General features: G+C 38.3%; 1 protein-coding gene across 2 annotated transcripts in view; it reads right to left on the bottom strand.

The window, feature by feature from the left end:
* LOC119892024 (interleukin-8) overlaps positions 1 to 22,394 on the bottom strand; it is a 34,626-nt gene extending 12,232 nt beyond the window's left edge. Inside the window, exons 1-4 of one of the 2 annotated variants that reach the window (XM_038704094.1) lie at positions 22,263 to 22,386; positions 21,208 to 21,325; positions 20,398 to 20,478; positions 19,429 to 19,838 (exon numbers count right to left, since the gene is read on the bottom strand). In XM_038704094.1, the coding sequence (XP_038560022.1) occupies positions 19,781 to 19,838; positions 20,398 to 20,478; positions 21,208 to 21,325; positions 22,263 to 22,326 (321 nt within the window). In that variant the 5' untranslated portion in view covers positions 22,327 to 22,386 and the 3' untranslated portion in view covers positions 19,429 to 19,780. Of the gene's footprint in view, positions 1 to 19,428; positions 19,839 to 20,397; positions 20,479 to 21,207; positions 21,326 to 22,262 lie in introns of those variants that run through there. The other variant, XM_038704089.1, reaches the window with a different exon arrangement.
* Between the last annotated feature and the right edge of the window lie 569 nt (positions 22,395 to 22,963).

Raw genomic sequence — 22,963 nt, 5'->3', positions numbered from 1 at the left:
TTCAAAACTGTAATTGGCATCTGTCATCTTAAAGTGACAAGAACAAGGAATGCAAGGATGTTATTCCTGGAAGGGCAGACTGGCCACAAGGGCGGACTGGCTCTCCAGGGTCCCTGGAGTTTTCCTGGTGGGCCGCTGGATAATTGGGCCAATAACACAGTTTTAAAATAGAGACCAAAAAACTGCAGCTGAAAATCGATTGGTATGTGCCTTGATAGGCTGGCCTGTAGCGTGTGATTACTGGCCCAGATGGTGATGGTGAAATGAGCTTGTCACAATCCTGTCCTGAGGTATAGTTTTTTCTTCAAAGTACAGATTTGTGTTTTTTTTATAAAATACCAACATAGACACATCTAAAACATTTTAGTTCAGAGTGAATCAGTGTATCTGTACAGCAATGTTTTGGGGGTTTTTGCTTGCTTACTGAATTCCGCAATAACATATTCTACATATAAAACAGCACAGTTTGAGTACATTATTATTAAAAGCCAGCACCTCATGGATATGATGAAGCACTAAGACAATTATTGTGTAATTATCATTTTCCAAAAGGATAGCATCAGAAAGGTCAATAGTAATGGAACAAAACTGTCAACTGAAGGTGTTGAATAGTATAATATTTTGATTGCAAAGGCTGTTTAAAAAAACTGGACAGCGGCTCAGCCCTCCTACAGCTAATTCACAGCTTGATAAACTTTAAATTCCATAAAAGCCATTCCTATGTCAAATGTTACTATAAAATGTGATCAGAAGTTGACTGTGGAAGCAGTGGCTGATGCAGTGGTTGAGTTGGATGTGAAATCGTTCCTGTAATTAAAACAAAAAAAAAAACTGAAATGAAAAACAATATTTCAGAAAGCTATAAAAGATACAGTAGATAAGTGCTCTATGGTGATCAGGGATTACATAATAACCAAGTGGGAAAGATATAATATGAGACATTTCTAGTAAAGTTTTTGACTACACAAGAGGAAGCCCTTCCTTTCATTTAGCCCGTCCTTTTGACACAACAAATACTAGTAAATACACATGGCAAAAGGCAGAGAAAATAATTCCTTTTTTCAGAAATGTTCTAAGGGGGTAAGCAAGAGTTTGAATAGTAAAGCAGACCATAGCTTGCATGGAAGGTTCCATGCAGGCCCAAAAATTACACCACGTCTCTGAGACATCTGGCGCACATGAGAGATGTAAATGTGTTGTTCAGGTAGGAAGCTCGTGGGGAATCTAAAAAACCTATTCAGACATCATTGACACTACATTGGTGTAGACAAATGAGCCTTGCAGGCAAGCTAATTATTGAGCTAATATATTTTAATTAAAGACTGAACAGGATTTTACAGGTCTGATTGTCTTCTAGAGTATTGTTAAGTATCCAACTCAGCAAGCTGATACACAATAGTGCATCCATCTGAAGCTGAGAATTGCTTGCAGATGCAGAAAGTGCCAAAGCTACACATTTTGCTGTAGGGTAGCTGATTGGAACTGCTGCTGCATTTTACCTTGAGTTAAAAGTTACATAAACAGTCAGGTGACTGGGTAAGAAGCACTATTTTTAAAGTATCATGTTTAAGAGAAAAAAAAACTTGTTTTAGTTGTGTCTGGATGGAGCATCAGCCCACAATAGGAGAACTCTAAAACTCCAATATTGTTCGGCTGCAACTTCAAAGCAGTTTAATGGACATTTTGACTAACTAACTATAATTATAACAGTTTGGGTTCAACCCAGCCAGAATCAGGAACAGAAAACAGAAAAGGAGGACACTGGAGAGTACCAAGAACTAAACTCGAGCAGAGCTCTACTTCTGTATTTGCCTCAGAGGTCTCTGACTGATAACCACATCCTTTTCTGGTAAGTATTTATTGAGGGGATTCTTATCCCCCCCTTTAATTAGACTCTAGTTCCCGTTTATGCAAATGAGGTGTATATTCTAAGATTAAATTTAGATAAGTTGAGTCATGTACACTAAATCCTGAACTCCCCTGGAATCAGGTTGGTGTTGAAATCCTGGTCCTAGTGGGTCAAAAGAGGACACTAAAAGCTCAAGGTTGAATTTTACATGAATCAAGTTAACGAGGCTTAAAAACTGATAATGCATGGGGTGTTCTGGCAGTCGATGTCCTAAAAGTCAGACCTACCTGGAATATTTTTAAAGAATTTTTAAGTATATGTTGTTTCAGATTTTATCATTTAATAAGTGACAGTACAGGCCAACAACAAATATGGGGACAGAGAGGGGGGATGTGCAATTTAGGCAAAATATGAGGATTATGAGATCGCCCAGGTTTCCAACGAGATGGAAACTGATGATCCGCTGTAGCAACCTCCTACGGAGAGTAGCGGAAAGAAGAAGCGTGAGGGGACATGTAATGGTAGGAAATGCATTTGACACCTAAGACATATTCTTTATGCAGTGTCAGATGTCCCAGACTAGGCAGGTAGGTGATGTGTGATATGTCATTCCCTTTAATTGGTCATTTGTGAGCACAAATACTTATTTCATTCCCTGCATTAAGTAATTAGTACTTAAATCATCACCTAGAATTATTAATTCATTATTACCTTAAAATGATTCAGGTTGACAATCTAAAATTAACATTTCTGAAATAAATCCTTGAATCCTGCATATTAAGTTTGTGTTGGAATGTGAAGGGTTAAATGAAAGTTGTGCCTTTTGTCACCCTCATAACCTGCCACCTAATCAGAATATTGATGACTCTGCAGCTGTTGGGAAGAAAATGCTATGCAGCTCCCAGATCAGTGTTCCAACTATGAAATTACAGAGGGCCCAGTGATAGTAATTCAATGAGAGACTAATTTAAATTGACAGTAAAATTGACCAATCATATCTTCCCTCTAAATGGGTGGGCTTTGTTACTGCTAACTTTATGACAATTTTCAGATTTATTACACATGCCATTTTCAAGTTTTCAACTTTTAATGAGAAGTTGGAGTTAATCAGCAAAGGAAGGCCAGGCAGAGCTTAATTTGGTGTAGAAAACAAAAGCTTTTGAGAGGCATTTCAATACTAGCAATTACACGCAGTATTGGTGGATGACAGGATCAACAAAGGAGATAATGCTTTACTGCTGGGATTTTTTACTGTTTGGCACCGGAAGTGGGTCCCAGGATTTTCTGATTCAGGAAGTTTATCTAAGTCCGCCAATCACAGTCAGAATGGTTTAAGTCATCTGAAAGCTACTATTCTGTCATGATTGGCGGAGTGAAGGCGGAGGTGTGGACCCAAATGCAGATGTAGGCGAGGAGGATACAGTTCAAACAAAGATTTATTTACAAAAAGACAAACAGGCTAACACTGGGAGCGTTAAGTGGGAGGCGGCAAATGTTCAAACAAAAGGGAACTCCAACTCCAAACAAAACATAATCCAAAGGGAAGAATCCGTGAACAAAGTACAAACCAATGAAGTAATCCAAAAGGGCAGGGAAGGCACAGAACACTCAACACGGACGACGCAGATAATGCACACAATACAGACAATACAAGGACGTGACAAAGACTGAAGAAAACTGGGGACAATATATACACAGGTAAACGAGCAGGGAGGGAAGCACAGCTGAGATACATCAGGTAATCAGACAAAGCTAGACAAGGACACCAGGTACAGAAGGTTACCAAAATAAACAGTAAAGTTCACAAGAACACACAAGGACAGATCTACCAAAGTAAAATGCAAAAACATGGAAAGACAGCAAAATCAGGGCACAGACAGAGACGGGACCAAACAGGAGACAAGACTACCCTAAAACATGGAGATAAGACTAAGGACTAAGACAGACCATAATGAGAAAAAACAGAAATACACCAATAAGAAAAACACTAAACATGAACTAAAGCACAGGACCAAGAACTAAGATGAGACATAAGACAGTTACAAAGAAAACTTAGAGCGAATGAGCCAAAATAATAAACTAGACTACAAAACTCCAAACCATGACAATATCAAATAAACACAGGAAAAACAACAGCACAAAACCAAATCCTAACATATTCGCCTTAAAACATTTGGGGGCACCAGGATAGAGCTCCAGCTGGATGAGCAACAACGCTGGGATGTTATTATCCATAATGGGAAGGTTAGGAGGAACCGGGACATTTTGAAACGTCTAATTAACTGCGTGGTGGTGGGGTTCTTTCTCTGCAAACAAGGGGAATTAGGTAGGCTATATTTATTCAGCTGTAACCTGACGGAACAAAATGTCGGTGGCAATAACTGAACATGAAAATAATAATCAAACAGATCAGATACAGTTTAGGCTACTCATGTACCTGTGATTGTAAAGTCACAGTCAAACTCAGTAGGTTAGCCTATTAATTTATTCTATTTAGTCTATTTTACATTAAGAAAATCTTGCTCATTTCATATTTCAATGAAATGCTGCCAAAACACATTAAGACTTTAAGCAGCTAATACTGAAAAACTCACTTTTAAACTAGGCTACAATCATTTGTCTGAGCTACACCACAGTCATCCTCACTAAGAAATATTCATATCCAACATGATAACTACGATAGTAATGTTCCAATCAGTGCGACTACAGTATGAAAGATTAGGCTAGGCTACTGTTAATTGATCAGTTTTATACAGATTAGTTTAAACAGTGATTACTGCAGTAATGTAGCCCACGCTGTTGTGTTTCAGTGCAACTAGCCCATTGCAAACCTGACAGTTGCCTTGTGTCCACAGAGTCACTGTGTTATAAAGAGGGACAGTGTAGATTTTATTCTGTGCTGAGGATAAATCCACAATGTCCGGAGATAACTCTACACATCAAAGACAGATTCATCATAAAAGCGGTCATGTTCAAGATCATGTTTGGGTAAAAAACTAATAGCCTATCTATTGAATATTGGATATGAAACATCCAACATGACAATGTGGCTCAGATGTCATATGTGCTTCGCTTCATCACTGAAGATGGGGTGAAAGAGCGTGTTTTTAAGTATGACGATGTGGCAGAGGACAGACGAGCTATACAGGCCATAGCTGTACGGCTGCTGGAGTTCTTGCGGGGTCGTGGCTGTTTTGAGAAAGTGGTCGCTGAGTGCTAGGATGGAGTGGCCATTATGGCATCTTTGTTGAACGGAGTGCAAGCAAAAGTGAAGGAAACCATTCCACAGGCCCTCTTCATTCACTGTTATGCCCACATTCTGAATCTTGTCATGGCATAGGAAGCCTCCAAGATGAGAGTAACTCTCTCCTATGTGTTCGAGCACATCGTAGACCACCACACAGAGTTTGATGATGACAGTCCATTGCGCGGATGGATATATCACCCTCCATGGCAGCTTTGATTTCTGTTTTTGGTTGAAAACCTTTCACACCATCTTCTCATACTTGGATGGGGTCTTTGGAATTCTCCAAAACAAAGGTATTCAATTCTGCCTGGCCAGAGTGGATGAGCTACACAGGAGAAATGACAATTAGAAAGGGATGTTCGACAGGATCTACAAAGAAGCCCAGGCTTTGGTTGGCCATCCGCACTGCCTTAGGGCTTATGGAGACTTCTGCGTACGGTACGGTGGCTCTACTGCAGCGTAATTGACAGCCTCCTAAACCAGATTGCCAGCCACTTTATTGACCACAAAAAGCTGGCATTCCTGGCCCTTCTGGATCCACAGCAGTTCGAGCATTACAGTGACCATTTCCACAATACTACAATGCCAAGTTTGAAAAGGTGCATGTAAGGTGCATATTGGTGCATTTTTCGACCAGCCCCGACTCTGTACTAAACTTACTGTCATGTACGGCATGTCTGACTTTGTGGGTAGGAGCTCAATTTTTAATCAATAAAGAACTGAAAGAAAGTATTGCACAAGTGTAAATCCTAACAATCCCCGTGTCCACTGCCTCTGTGGAGAGGCACATAAAAACCTACTCAAGGAACACAACTGGGCTGTCCCAACTGTCAGACATGGCCTTAATTTCCATCGAGAAGGACGTTTCTTAATGGTAATTTCAAGGCATATTCAGTGTCACTGATTAGCTCAGTTAAATTTTTTTTATCTTTTTCATATTCATCTCCAACTAAGTTGTTATGAAGATGACTGATTCACATGCTCACAATTAAGCAGGTGCCAGAGTGTGTCATTCCCAGGCAGAGGAAATTCATTCGCTTCTCATTCAGGAGAATCCATGTAATTTTCTGATGGCTATTTCAGAACCTTTGAAAGAGGAAATTCACGGGGCCCACCCAAAGTTCTGTAGACACAAAATAGTTTGCACCGTTAATCATTTCTTGTTCTCAGAAAGATCAAACATACATTTGCATCAACACTAAATTAGAGATTGAAAAATTGCCTTTAAGTTTGCTTTCTTTTTATTTTAAGTTTTGATTTTATACTTGACTGAAACACAATCATCACAAGAGTAGATAACAATATAAATTATTCTATTAACATTTTTATAAGTGACCAATTGAGAAGTCAGTGTTAAGAAGCCACAGTGACCTGACAGTAGCTGAAAACAAAAGAGAGGCAGACAGAAAGAGGGAAAATTCTACGGTATTAATTACTTCCTGAGTCATTTGCATACATTTGCACAGAAACGATACTCACACAAACTCAGAACTAAACAGGAAACTGTGGAGATCAAATTATTAAGTGTGAAATCTGATAAAGCTTTGGTACACTTGTAACTGATGCAGGGTCCTGCTGCATGCATGAACAATACTGACACAAGCACAGCAGGAAAAAGATTTGCTTTTTAAAAGAAAAGGGCTATGTACTGAATGTGGATGAGGGATTATCTGGAAGAAATTTCAGACTAAAATGGCTGGAGATTTAAAGTCATCCCAGCACTGAGATCACAAAGATAGATTTTTACTATGGCTTAGGTCTAACTATAGTCAGATTTCTGTTCAACATCTAAATTCATCACTTGCACAAAGCTATCTAGTTTTTGACTATCTTAAAGCTACCGTGCAGGACTTTTACATATAAATGAATATCTTTTACATTCAAGGTCAAGGTCAAGGTCATAGCACATTTACAAACAGTCACAACTGCCCCAAAGTGCTGTACAGATACAGAGAACAGCATAAGATGAAAAGCATAATAAATAGATGAATAAAACCCTTCTAAAACAGAATATGCCAAAAACAATAAAAACGGACAACAGATAAAAACTATACTTAATAAAAAGCTCTGTCCCCTCTGGTTTCCAGTCTGGACCTTGGACAGTCTAAAAGCAACTGGTCAGTGGACCTAAGTGCTCTGACTGGAGTGTGCAAAATCAGCATATCAGATAAATACGATGGTGCCAGCCCATTAAGAGATTTAAAAACAAACAATAAGATCTTAAAATGGATTCTAAAAACGACAGGCAGCCAGTGGAGAGACGACAGTACAGGGGTGATGTGGTCACTGCGCCTTTTCCCTGTCAGCAGGCGTGCAGCCGCATTCTGAACTAATTGTAGTCGGTGAACTGAAGACTGATCAGGGCCATAGTACAATGAGTTACAATAGTCCAGGCGATTTGTGATCAGGGCATGCACAACTTTTTCCAGTTGGCTATGGGCCAGGAAAGGCTTGACCTTCCCAAGAAGTCTGAGCTGAAAGAAGCTTGTTTTTACCACTGAGCTAATCTGTTTACCGAGTTTAAAAGATCTGTCAATAAAAACACCAAGACTTTTTACAAATGGGCAGCAGTTTGAGGATATTGGGCCAAGAGCAATGTTAAAACCAGAGACATCGGGCTCCCCAAAAATTACAACTTCAGTTTTTTTGTCATTTAAGTTTAAAAAATTCAGTGACATCCATTCTGACAATGAAAGGAAATGTTGTATTTTTGGAAGATTGATCCCAGGGGCAGCATATACAGCGAGAACAAGACTCGGCCTAAAATTGCACCCCGCTGTTTGTTTGAGTAAAAAGGCCCGAGATTTACAGAAAAAGACCTGTCTGTCAGATATGACTGAAACCACTTCAGAGCTCTGCCTTTAATGCCTGCACAGGACTTGGGTCTGGACAATAAAATGTGTCAACCGTATCGAACGCTGCAGTCAAATCTAAAAGCACTAGCACAGCAGAGCTACCAGAATCAGAAATTAAAAGAAGATCACTGAAAACTTTTAAAAGAGCTGTTTCTGTACTGTGACAAGATTTAAAACTAGACTGGAATTTTTCAAAGATTCTGAAAATATTCTGAAAGCACGAGTAGTGTCATTGTGCCATGGCCCCCCATTTGAGTTTGAGCTCCTGTACATAAACGGTGCTATTGAGTCAAGGATTTCTGTGCACGTGGAGTCAAATAAAGTAACCAGCTCATCAATGTCCAAATTTAAAAAGGATTCAATTCAAGTCCTTGACAAAAAAGTACAATGCTGATAAAGCCTATCACCGCCAAGTAAATCTCTCTGTATTCACAGTAAACCAGAGTTTTTATATCTGGCGTCTGTGAAGACGATATTGCAAACCTGTAGTGATGTGTTTAATGCCAACCAGCAATGATTGGTGACTGATGATTGGCAACTGCAGTGAGAGCAGCAACTCAGCTTGGCAGGGCCTATATGTCATGAGGAGGTCAACGGTGTTGTGTAATTACTCTCACTGTCAGAACGGAAAGACAAAAGTTCCACACTGCGGGTTTAAGTACAACTATTTTGTCATGAATTCTCTGGAAACATGGCTGACCAAAAAAAAACGCATCAAATGGCTCAGATCCCTTCACTCCAGCAGTCCTCTGGAAGAATATACAAGGTAATTTTACACTGTAACATCACAAGAACTTCCAGTAGTATAAAATGTGAACGCAGTGCAGACCTGTAGCAGAGAAGAGCTGCTGTGGCCTTGTAATGAGGCAGGGCTCAGTGCTTCTAGTAATTCATCAGTCATGCTCAGGATTATTTCCTCTGGCAAACAAACACACAAAAAAATACAAGATGTGAAACGTGGTCCTTTGTATCAATCACAAATACTTCAATTTATCTAAATTCTTTCCTGCATATTTTTAGACCATTGTAAGAACATCAAAAATACTTCCTAGGTAGTGGACATAAAACAAGGGACCCTGCAAAGCTTTTGACAGCTTGGAGCGAATGTGCTTCCATTTTTGTTTTTATAACAAGTAACCTGGAAGCAAAATTAAGACTGACCTAACACTACAGCCCAGGCTAAAATATCTTTGTAAAACTGCCACAGGACTAATGTTACATTGACCTTAAGACAAATGTTGTAAAATGAAACTAACAGACTTTGCATTGTCTTTTAGTATAAGTCTAAATTTAAGGGATTTATGTGGAGACTTTGTGTTGCTGCAGAAGCTAAAATAAAGGATCCAGCAGAGGAAGAAAAATAAATCTGCAATCACTTCCTCATGGCAGGCAGTGCAGCCCTTACCAAATAGACCAACTCTGCATTCTAGTATTGGCATGTCTAGGGTACGCTATAAGTGAAAACAGTCTGTCTACTAGGAAACAACTGAATTTGAACTTCCTGACTTTCTACATCAGAATAGAAAGGTCAGCCCTCCCTCAGAGATACAACTAAGGAGGGCACTGCAAACATAACTGCTTAGCTGCTGTAATAGAATTTTCTTTTAGTGAGTCTTAAATAAAAGAAAAAAAGACTTCAACCCAGACATCTTATAAGGGTTTTATTCTTTGCAAAGGGTCAGACAAACACACAGAGTGCTACCAGTCTGCATAATGTAAGACAAATAACCTGTGAAGAAACAGGTGACTTTCTATTCTAAGGGTATTACGCTGCTGTCTTAGGGAAAAAGGGAGATGAAACCAACTGTCCTGAGATGAAGGCCTATCAAGGACAGTCAGATAAAAAACCTTCTAACAAGCTAATTGTCCCATGGGAACTGCTTTCACCGGGCTGCAACATACTCAAAGCATCAAACACCACACAGTGTAACATGGGCCTATTCTGGCCTATTATAGTGAGGAGTTAAAGGTAAAACAGTAAACACAGTAATATATTAAATTTCCATCACATTGCATTCTTTGTGTCGTGTTCCTGAAGGAACCAGTCAAGGGTCTCTCTAAGCTGGTTCTTTGAAGATCTCCTTTGTGTGTGTTTTTTAAAACTTGCTTCATGTCTATAGCCGAAAGCCAATATTTGTGTCCATGTATTCAAGGATCAACTCAAACATTCAGCGATTCATTTTAGAGTTTTTTCTACAACCTCTCAAATAAGTAGTGTGTTCTTACGCATACTAACAAATTTATGTGTTCATTAAAAATGTCCTTATCCACCCATATCCTTAACTTTGAAATATCGATATAATTGCCTCAAAAACAAGTATCAGTCATGTAATACAGAGTATGATTACCATAAAACTTTGATTAATAGACCAGGCTTTTATTTGCTAAAATCACTGAATTGACCCTGCCTATATTTAGGGCAGGCGTCCATATGGGACAGGCCTTTAATTCCGTTTAAACAAAACTGAAATAGGCTACTATGAAACAGTTTATTTATTCCAAACAATATGAATATTACTTGTATAAAAATAATCAAATACTATCAAATACACGTCATTTATTTGATCTAGCTCCGACAGACGGCTTGTGCACTTTTATTTTGTAGGCCGCAATGTAACAAAAACAACAGCGTGTTTATATTGGCATATTCATCATACGTTGAAACATTAATATTTGTATTAATGATCTGGCAGCTTAGAAGCAGCTAAAGCGAGTTACCCGGCAGGGTTTAAGAGGTTTTATACATCCAAAGAACATCCAAGAAACAGACCAGGCATCTAATGGAGACCTGCGGTTATTTGTCAAAATGTGTTCCCACACCAGGCCAGTAAACAGGGTAGCCGGCTATTTGGGACTCTATTAATTGAAGGGCTATTAATTGAAGTGTACATAAAACAGGTTGTTTAAAGGGACCCTGTGGAGTTTTTGACAAGCAAATAGGTTTGTGTTTTGCTTGTCTCGTGCCCACTCACAAAGATGCACATCCACCTGTGACGTGATACACATTCCAATCACTCACAGCAATCTGTCAGCAAAGGCAGGGAAGAAGAAGAAGACTGCTAGCAAGTTAACATGAATGTAAACAATGCTGGATTAAAATACTTTTAAAAATTGGATTTGCAAATATCTTATGAGGGAGAAAATGCATACAACACGTGTGTTAGACCTTGAGGATGTACAAAATGTTTTTAGTGCAACACTGGATGTAAAAATGTCTCTCAACTTTTCTTTGTGGTCTAAAGCCATTAGACAAAATTACTTTAATTCTTAAACCTTTTTATTATTTTGTATTGGGATTCTGAGGCAATATACCACAACATTAGAGGAACTCCTGCAGTAACTGCACTAATATGGAAACTGTTTCCACATGCCCACACGTCCCTGGTTATTCCATGAACTGCTCTTATCATTGTGCAATTGATGCACTTTAAGTGTTTCTGTATATTTACGTTAATAGCGGGCTTCACTACATTAAAAATGTTCCACCTTTTCCTTTGTTTGTGAGGAAACCTCCAACCACACACTGTGGTGCTCCTAAAAAGGTCATTTGTCTTATTTCAATGTAACTGTCAGTTACAGTTGGTGTTGACAAGCAGGATTCTTGACTCATGAGATACAGGAAAGCTTCTATACTTCAATGCCACGTAATCATTAATATCTTAATGTGTCAACCACAAGTCTGTTATACAACAGCAAATGGCAAAGAGTGTGAAACACAGAATTTCGTTTTGTCTCTAGACTGAAACAAAAGAAAAACTGTGGGCCCCTTTTTGCTGACTGGTACAGCAGGCAGCCGCCTACATTGTGCCTACCGTGGTTTGAAAATGTAGATTTTGTACTGGAGTGGCTGGAAGGCAGAGAGGGAATAACATATTTCGAAGTTGGATACCGACAGTTGGAGCATCCACACCAAGATCAGCAGAGTCCTTAAAATGTAAATAAATCTGCAACAATTAGTAGTTTTATATTAACAATGGAAAAATATGACAAAATGCAAGGTGTCACTTCTTAAGATACTTTTAGAGTCCCATCAGCTCTGTGGAGCATTTTGCAGCATTTCAGCTGATACTTTGTTTTTTATGGCACATTTACTGTTAGGTTCAGTCTCACCGCTTTCATCATCCTAATATTTTCAATTTCAATTACATGTTTAAATTAAAAGTTAACCTTTAAAGTTCTCTGCTCCGGTTAAAGAGGAGGTTGACATTTTCACACAAAAGCACAGGTTTAACTATCAACATTAACATGCCTCAGTATGCCATGTCACTGAGCCTGTATGCACACTAGGGCCCAGGAACTGAAGCACCCTCATGAAATGCAACCATAATTAATGGACTGTTACGCATGTGCTTTTCCTGCCATGATTCTGTGTGTCAAAGTGTCAGCTGAAAAAATTAGATTTTTGATTGAGAAAGTCGGAAGTTTTTCCATCAAAGTGAAAGAAAACTAACACAGAGAGATTTGTTAATCGAGGACTGTCTGTACATGAGAAAGGATCTGTAGGTCCGATGTTTACCCTATTAGACTTGCTGGATAATTGGTATTGACCGCTACACAGCTCCTGATGAAGATGGATTACCAATTAGGCTAAGTGAGCAACTGCCCAGGGCCACAGACCCTCAAGGGTCCTGAAGGCTCCAGGTTGTCTGTGTTGTAATTAGCTTGTTGTAATTTGATTAATTACACATTCGTTTGGTAAATGCTCCACTAAAGCCCAATCAAAATCATTTTTATCGAAATTGTCTTGTATTGGGGCCCTCTGTTAACATTTAACAATCTGTAAACATCACATTGACCTTAGAATGTTTATTTGACGAACTTGTTAGCAAACAACTGCATTTTTACATGTTCTAATTTTTATAATTTTTAATTAGCATTTATTTGGAGCCATGTTTTCTGCCATCTGGCAAACTCAAGTCCAATATTCACTCACTTGTTAGCTCTGGGTTGGTTTTCCTGAGGGAAACTATCTGGATACATATCTGGTAAACCATATATTTTGTCATTGATAAATACCTGTCTTGTCTCTGGTTATGTTCCGTCCGCCTTTAAACACGGTGTTGTGCAGCCCCTGTTAAAAAAGGAAGATCTCGATCCCTCTGTCCTTTCCAACTTCAGGCCCATCTCTAAACTGTCTTTCTTATCTAAAGTCCTGGAGAAAGTATTTTTTACCCAGCTGCAAACATTTTTAATTAATCATATTGTTCATGAAAAGTTCCAGTCTGGTTTCAAACCCCGTCACAGCACTGAAACTTTGGTCTAGAGTTTTTAATGACTTGATTTTTACTGTTGATTTAGGAGTCTCTGCTGTCCTAGTGCTCTTAGACCTCACTGCTGCCTTTGATTCTGTTGACCACTCAATCCTCTTTTCACGGTTGGAAAACTGTGTGGGAATCAAAGGTACTGGTGAGACGGCCTCATTTACCAGTGGTGTCCCTCAAGGTTCTGTCTTAGGCCCCATCTTTATATATACTGCCCCTGTCCTCCATGTTTGAGAAGTACAAGGTCTCTTTCCACTGTTTTGCAGACGATATTCAAATTTATTTGCCCCTGAATGTTAAAACATCCTTGAATGTATGAAGGGCATCAACACAAGGATGAACCTAAACTTCCTCAACCTAAACGGAGACAAGACAGAGATCATAGTGTTTGGACATCCTGAACTGCTTGATGTGGATTCTCGCTGCCCTTAGAGTTCAAATAATCTCTGCGAGGATTCTTGGTGTTGTATTGGATAGTGCGTTTAAATTTGATGAACAGATATCCGCCACTGCTTTTTGCTTTTTCCAGTTGAGAACTATAGCCAAGAGAACTATAGCCAAGGTAAAGGCCTATCTCCCCCATAAAGATTTAGAGAGGGTGTTTAATGCCTTCAGAACTTCCTGCCTTGACTATTGTAACTTATATGTGGGCTTAGACAAGTCATCCAATCAGCGCCTGCAGTTAGTCCAAAATGCTGCTGCCCGCCTCCTGACATAAAAGAAAAAGAGGGACCTGTGTTGCGCTCCCTCCACTGGCTTCCTGTTCATTACAGGATTGATTTTAAAATCTTACTTTTAACTTTTAAATGCCTTAATGGATTGGCTCCATTGTACTTAACAGAGCTTCTTCCTGTTCACATTCCAGCTAGAGTGCTGAGATCCGCCAGTCTCCTCCTCTTGGATGTACCCAGAAGCAGACTTAAAACCAGAGGCAATCAAGCCTTTAGTGTAGCTGCCCCTAACCTGTGGAACAACCTGCCAGTCCACATCAGAACTGCTCCAAATCTCGAGCAATTTTAAATCACTGCTAAAAACACATCTCTTTTCTTTGGCATTTCCTTCGAGTTAAGTCAGTTATTATTCCTGGCGATTTTAATATCACTATATATCGTATACTGTATGTTATAATGTTTTATTGCTGTCTTATTGTTGTATCTTAACCTGTGAAGCACCTTGGTCAACCTTGGTTGTCTTAAGTGTGCTATTTAAATAAATCGTTATTGACATTGATATTGACAACTCGGCACAAACAGAGCAGCTGGGACTCCATCTCTTCAGCAAGTGTTCCAGCCACTACACACAAACATAGCCTACACATATACGCTGCGCCTACACATGCGCACCCCCTGACCCCATTTCCTCAAAGGTTAGGGTTACGATTTTGGATTTATTCACACATATTTATTAAAAGCTTTTTTCTTTTTACATGTTTATTTGCAGCCTTATATGTTGAAATGTATATTGTAATAGGCAGTATATTAACTTATTTGGAGAAAACTGGTAGTTCTATGTAAAATCAGATGTTGGGCACCCCTATATCACCAAAATGGCAAGGTCCTTGACTTTCAAATTTCAAGGACCTCCTTTTTTCACCTTCATAATATTGCAAAAATTAGGAACATCCTGTCTAAAAATGATGCAGAAAAACTAGTCCATATATATGTTACTTCTAGGCTGGATTACTGCAATTCCTTATTATCAGGCTGCTCGAAAAAGTCCATTAAGACTCTTTAGCTGATCCAGAATGCTGCAGCACGTGTTCTGACAGGAACCAGGAAAAGAGATCACATTTCTCCTGTTTTAGCTTCTCTGCATTGGCTTCCAGTAAAATCCAGAACAGAATTTAAAATCATTCTTCTTACCTACAAAGCTCTTAATGGTCAGGCACCATCTTATCTTAAAGAGCTCATAGTACCTTACTACCCCACCAGAGCACTGCGCTCCCAGAATGCAGGGTTACTTGTGGTTCCTAGAGTCTCCAAAAGTAGAAAGGAGCCAGAGCGTTCAGCTATCAAGCTCCTCTCCTGTGGAACCAGGTTCCAGTTTGGGTTCAGGAGGCAGACACCATCTCCACATTTAAGAGTAGGCTTAAGACTTTCCTCTTTGATAAAGCTTATAGTTAGGGCTGGCTCAGGTGAGTCCTGAACCATCCCTTAGTTATGCTGCTATAGGCCTAGACTGCCAGGGGACTTCCCATGATGCACTGAGCTCCTCTCTCCTCTTCTTTCTCTCCCTCTGTATGCAACGTCATCCCATTAATGCATGTTCCTAACTTGACTTCTTCCCTTTCCCGTAGTCTTGTGCTTTCTCGTCCCTCTCCTCTCTCCTCCTATCACTTTCTGCAGGTGTTTCTGGCTCTAGAGCTGTGGAGTCTGGACCTGTAGTTGCAGGTCACCTGATACCCCCATTTTCCTGCTCGACACCCTCTGCTGCAATTATTGTTACTAGTCATATTGTAATTATTATTATGATTATTATCATAAACTATACTATTACTATAAACATCTGTACCAACATTACCTTCACTGTCTGTACCTCTGTGTGTATACTGCTTTTTTTAAGCCTATACCTTATTCAGCTTTGCCTGGGGGAAATATTATATATTAATAATGTGTTTAAAACACATTTTAACACTAAGATACAAGACACAAAAGGTCAAAATGTATATCCCTACATTGCCTTCATCTGCTCTTTGTAAAGTCTATGCTGCCATCTACAGAGCATCTCCGCACAGATATAATAATGTTGTGCAGAGCGCCCACTTCTGCTGGAGGAAGAGAATCACAAATATCTCATGTTTGATAATGTGGGATGCATTTCATACAAATTTTCCCCAAAATCCAGCTGCACAGATTTGTTATCTTTGGACTCTGAGGTCTCAATTATAATTTAAAATTATGTAGGTTTAAGCAAAGTGTTTTCTTGTTTTAATCACAGGATACAAACTAGGTCCTAACTATTTCACAGAGGTTCATGTCATCACAACAAAATAAAAAAATGAGACAGAAACAAACTCAGATTAGCTTTATTCATTGTAATTTCTGCAGAAATAACACAAAAAAGAGAAAGATTGTAATAACTACATGGTGATTGGAACAACAGTTACTTAAATCAATAAATTTAGGTTATACTGGCTTTATTAAAATAAAATGATTTATAATGATTACTAGAGAAAACAAAAGCTCAAGGAGGTGAATTGTGTGCATAGCTCATAACCAACCTCCAGACAAAAAAAAGGAACAAAAATAATAATAATAATAATAATAATGATAATAAAAATAACGTCCAACTGATTACTCAATTATTTGTTAAACACAAATTGAGTTTGTAGTTTCCATGGTGAGTTTTTGGCAGTCTCTGCAAAGAGGTTGCTGTGCAGCTGTCATCGCATAGGATTTCTAAATGTAAAAATCCTGTTTTTCAATATCTGGCCAGGTTGTCAGGATCCTGTCTGTGTGTCTTGTTGGGGAGTCTGGATTTTTGTTCCATGTCTTGGTTCCTAGTCCTTTGCCTTAGTTCATGTCATAGTATTTGTTTGTGGTTATTAATTTTGCCCCCTGTTGTCTCTGCCTGCCTGTCTCTCTGTTTTCCCTGCTGTCTCTCTGCCTGCCTCTTTAAACTTGAACTGAACCTGTCAGCCTTGTGTTCTGCATTTGGGTCCTCCAACTTGCTCACCCAACCACGCATCCTGACACCGGTTTTGATTTCATTTGGGGTTTTTTTTCATTCAAGGTGATTTTTACAGCTATGTGGTCGCTATATGAGGGTATTAATCTTTGGTGGCCAGGACACCCAGTTGATTATCTGATAAAGCATTTAGCATTTGGACAAAGGGTTGTTGACTTAAATCTGCATCTGCCTTTATAAGTTGAATTAGACGGCTTCTAACTAGGCCAGGTCGCTGCATCCAAACCCAGGAAACATTAACTCTTAAGGATGCTGCATGAATATTTTCAGCGTATTAACCTGTAAATAATGATGTGGAAAGGGAATTATAGAAACATCACAAACGCCAAATAAGTGTGGTGAAAATTTGATTTTGCACAATCCGATAAAACCTTTAAAATGCATGATGTATCGTGAATATTTTCAGTCAATCTTATTTGTTAAAGGGGAAAAATGTAGTTTTCAGCGGCTACTAGCGGTGTGGTTTTAAGATTGCAACCAGGTATGTGCTCGTTCGCGTGCTCGCTTGAACTCATGAGCGAGCATAATCCACAACACAACCGCTTTCATACAGAAATCCCACAATAAATGCAGAAACACCAGTATGCCGATTGTTAAGGCTATGTTACGTCAGGCAGGCAGAATGGTGAACAGACAGAAACACGGACAGGTACCAAGCAGGCCAAACTCAAATACAGGGCCAACAGGGCAAACAGTCAGAATCATGTAACACAGGCATACAGAGTGAAAACCCAAAAACACAACACAGAACAGGGCATAACTAATACAAGCACATACCCAAAATTAAGACGGGAAACCAACAGAAACAATACTCAAAGCACAGAACAAACCAAGCAGACAAAATAACTGATGATACAGACACACTCCAAAGAAGACAGAACAGACCAGACCAAACACCACAGAATGACAACCATGGTTCATAACCAACACAGACAGACAGACAAAGGCAAAGTAACACAAAACAGTCAGAAAACAGAACGATCATAATCAAATAACTAACAAGAAGACAGGCAGTGATCAGAACTAACATTCAGCACACACCAAACCCCACTCAATAACAAAAAAAAACAAGAACAGAGCTCAGGATCATGACATATTGGATGTTACGTGGGTCCTGTAAGTTACAGCGAGTGAGACAGTAGAGAAGCTGTATACATGAGTATCAGTAAAATGTCCATAAGTCCATAAGCAGTGCTAACCTAGCTGGCTGACCTGCCTTGCTTCACTTCAGGCAAGCATTGCACCACTATATTTCTTGCAGGCTAAAATCAACACTTAGAGACATTATACCAGTGGTACACAGGATAGTAATATGGACCACATCAGCTGGTGAAGTAATGTGGAAGTCATGATGTTACAACTATAGTATTTTGCACGTTTTGAACGTTAGCATCTGGTCCGCGTTAGCCTGTCATGTAAAAAATTCAAGACTTACGCCAGATAAGAAGCTGTGGTGCTGTTGCTGTTGTTTAAAGAGAGGCTCGGGAGATGCATGATGATGATGCAGATACATGCAGACCCAGTGCCTTCATATTATTAAGAGAATAGTGGCTGTTCCCAGCAGCAGAGGAAAACAGGCTTGTGGTTCTTTTTTAAGTGAGGCCACAGCACATTGACAATAAGGCAGTGAAAATTTGATTTATTGATTTATTTGAGTTATTTAATTGAAAAACTACACATAGCCACATTAACAGAGTCCCTTCATTGTGCAGAGCACGACTTTCTTTTGATGGAAATGATTTCTTCTCTCTAATTTTGTTTAGCGATGCCCAATGGTGAATATTTTAAACAGAATGTTGCAATACTACAAATCTTGGCTTTCACCCAGTAGTTTCTAGGCAATATATTCAGGAAACAATATTTTTTAGATGCATAGGGAGAATACAAATATGGATGAATGACACAGTCCTGTTGGGCTTTTCACGACGCGCAGGTCTTCCTCGATACGTAGGCTTACCCTGCTTCACTCAACAATAGTCGCTCCTGTGTTTTTCCCGTGTTAATTCTTTGCGTTGTTTTGGAGCTTTTAAATTAAATATATTTTCAACCAACTTAAAGCATGATGGGGTTTTTTGTCAGCTGACATTTGGAATGTAGGAGGTTTTTATTCAGCCTCAGTGGTTCCTGAGGGCCCTAAGTAGGCTTCAACCATAACTTAGCTCAACATTTGTATGTATAAAAAGAATTTCTTGCCATATTGAAGCAATAATATTTACATGAATGAATGGAGGACAAAGGTTACAAATGTATTTAATATTTAATACCTTAGTTGAAACCAAACATGCTCAGCAGCACTTGTATCATCTCTCCACACAAAGCGCCGACTCTCTGCACCTCCTGAGGAAATAAGCATCTTAATTTTTGAGTCTTCTTGTAATTTATTCTTATACAAGTCAAGCATACAACACAAGCACGTCAGGGGTTCCATACCATCCAAAATATAATCAAAACACAATGTGGACAGCAGGATTTGATTTGATTATTTAATCACATTTACATATATGGTTTTTCAAAAAATGCCAAGATAAACACATTTAAAGTGTTTTATTTTAAAGTAGAATCAGTGTATCAGTACCACAATGTATTTTTAATGAATTCCCCAACAAAACATTATACATCTAAAACAGCAAAGTTAAATGCCATTACCTCAGGCATATGATGAAGCACTGATTACACTTGTTGTGTAATTATTAGCATTTTTCCAAAAGGCTGGCACCAGAAAGGCTAATAGTAATGAAAAAAACTGTCAACTGAAGGTGTTGAATAGTATAAAGTTTGAAATAAAAGGGCTGGACAGCAGCTCAGCCCTCCTACATTAAATTCACAGCTTGATAAACTTAAATTAAGCCATTCCTATGTCAAATGTTACTATAAAATGTGATCAGTTGATTGTGGAAGCAGTGGGTGATACAGTGGTTGAGTTGGATGTGAAATTGTTCCTGTAATTAAAACAAAAAAATCCATTAAAGAATGAAATTAATAACAATATTTCACAAAGCAACATATTATACAGTACATAAGTGCAGTATGGTGATCAGGGATGATAATATCCAAGCGGGAAATATATAATATAAGACAATTCTAGTAAAGATTTTGACGCAGGGTCGTGACATCCCGTCACACATCAGAGATGTAACAAAATTGTTTAGGTATGAAGCTCTTGGGAATTCTAAAAAAACTATCCGGCCATCATTGACATTGATTTTTTGGTCTAAATTTTTAAAATGTCAGAAACTTGTGAAAAAAAATTTAAATTCATTTCAAGAGCCAAACGTGACTTATTTAAATTGGTTTTCTCTGACATACAGTCTAAAATGCAAAGATATTTAATGACAACCTTTTAGTTAACTGATTAATCAATAACTCTGCAGATCATTTCTGCACTATTTTTCCAATCTAAACAAGACATTGTTACAAGTGAAATAATTTTGGTTCTATAAAAGGTTCATATCAAGTATAAGAATACAATCACTCATAGAAAGAAAAGCAAGTAATTACGTTTGCAAATTGCAGAGCAGGTCGATAATCCACTTCTCGTTTGGTTTGACACAAACTTTAGAGCCGTTTCTCCTGGTGATTCTGTGGAGAAAGAGAGGGATTACATTTTGTATGTATAAGAGTGGAGACATTGTCACCCTGGACTCAATGATTGAGCAAACTTGTGTCACAGGTAAGTGATAGGAAAGTTGTTTTCTTTTTCACAGTTACTATTTAGATGCTACACCCATTCAGAGCCACTGACAACAAGAGTTATAGTAAAATATGTTTAAGCTTAACAGAAATGGAACTTAAATCAAGTTTACTGAAGTGGTACTGTGCATTTTGAAGTTGATAACTTGAGTTATTCCATTTTCTGCTACTTTATACTTCTACTTCACTTCATTCAGAGGGAAATATAGCCATTTTTACTGCACTGCAACAGTTATAGTTACATTGCAGATTAGGATACTACACACCAAATATAAAAACTATGCATTATTAAGTACTCCATATCAAGTACATAATGCCAACAGAGGGCATACTTTTACTTGTAGTTGAGTATTTTTGCATTGTGTTAGTGCTACTTGTTGAAAAAGAGGATCTGAGTACTTCTTCTACCACTGGTTTATTTGGCTTTTAATATGGTACTTGTGTTTTTGCTATTAATGGAGTACTTTGTACATATTGCTATTTTTAATTCAGTATAATTTAATTCAGGATCCCAAAACCTCTTTCACCTCTACTCACATCAGAGGTGCAGAAAGTTCAGAACTACTGTACATCAACCTGACAGCAAAATAGTGCTTTGAATAATTTATGACTACTCACATGATTTCAGTCTGGCGACATTGTCCTGAAATAGGAATCACTTCAATTTTCTGGATGACACGCCTGTTAATGGGAGAAGAGGACGTCCGTATGCAGCGACACCACTGCCTGGGAGAAGCTGAGAACATTTTAAATTAAATATAAATTTTAATTATGATCTCAGTCTGTGGTGCTTAATAACAGTCTGACTTTGTTAAGCCTCAGAACACATGACATTTTACACCTGTGAAACCCTGAAAATTAGAATGAAGTTTGGCTCAACTGACTTTATTCAAGGTCTAGTCAGTAGCTTTTTCTGGAGTTTTCAACCACGTTGCTTAGTTGTGAAGGAAATGGCTTGCATAAGCTGGGTATGGAACTTTGCTCATGTGATAATGGGTGGTCTTACAGCAAACTTCACTAGCTGTTAAAGACCATAAAATGTGATTGATTGCTCCAAAAAAAGTGGACAAAACGATTTAAAAATATTTGTCAAATGACGGTTTCCAAGTTCAAAAAAGAACTCCAATACTTAACAGAATGTAACTACCAGTATTTACTTTCAACTATGAAACCAAAGTTTAATAAAGCTTTGTACTTTAATATTAATATACATGTAGCAGCGTAGTAGTGTAAAAGTAGTGTAATTTGATGTGTTTTATGACAGGATAAGGAAAAGTATAAATCCAAGTCAAACAAAACAAGATAACATAATTAAAGGTTAAACAAATAGTCAGTGAACACAGTGAATATGAAAATAATATGGTTTTTTGTCAAATTGCCTGCCTGCTCCAAGATATCAAAATTAATATGTAAAAAAATCTGTTGTTACAACAATATAAACTACAGTATAAGGTGCCTAAAAATATTTGCACAGCTTGAAAATTTCTAAAATACCATTGAATGCAGTTGACACCTTATTGTTTCGTTAACTTTAATTGCACAAATTACAAAAGTACTAAACTGAGAAGAAAAATTACGACCGAGTGGATTACTGAGTTGAGAAAAATACAAGTTGATTTTAAGAAAACTCTATTTATGTAATTTACTGTTTTGGAGTAACGGAAATCTCTTACCATGCAGAGTGGCGATGCAGCAGCAGAGAGCCAGAGCAGCCAGGAGAAGTGGTTTAGTTGTCATGTTGGCGGTTGTTTTGATCTTTCAGCGCCAATGAGGATGTGATGTCTTTGAAAGTGAATGGAGTCAAGTCTGGGTTTATAAAGCGGCAAATAAGGAAGTGTGTGTAGGAAGCACTCTGCACTTTTCCTGTCTTAACACATCAAAATGTAAAAATTCTAGCATCTTAATTTTTGGGAGGGGGTTTCAGCTGAGTGAGCTAAATTTGGCTTCCCCTCTGAGGGTCTATTTCTACACATCTGTTCTGATAATCTATTAATTTCTTTGTCTGCACACACTGAGTGAACTGTCTTGCATTGACTTATGCTAATATTAATTCCTTTTCAGATATGTCTATATTGTAATCCACATCATCTTATAAATAAAACTTAATTCCCATTACAAATTACAATATGGATGTTGATGTAAACAATATATTCACAATTCAAAAGTGTTCATTTTTATATGACATAAATGTGGCTCGATTCAAGCAACTTGTCCTCCAACGTAAATGACAAAACAAGTTTTTTATCATTGCCTTGCAAAACAACCCATGTGAACATCTTCTCATCTGGCACGTTTGTCAGTGTATTCCAACAAATATAGAAGTGTTAAGTGTTAATGCTAAAACACCTCTTTGGTTAAGGTTGAACGTATTGAG

This window comes from Micropterus salmoides, unplaced genomic scaffold (assembly GCF_014851395.1).
Source record: "Micropterus salmoides isolate LMB-PRFRI ecotype aquatic unplaced genomic scaffold, ASM1485139v1 Ms_hic_scaffold_7, whole genome shotgun sequence".
NCBI classification, from domain to species: domain Eukaryota; kingdom Metazoa; phylum Chordata; class Actinopteri; order Centrarchiformes; family Centrarchidae; genus Micropterus; species Micropterus salmoides.
Note: the sequence above shows the minus strand (reverse complement) of the source record. Positions and strands in the feature narration are given on the sequence as shown.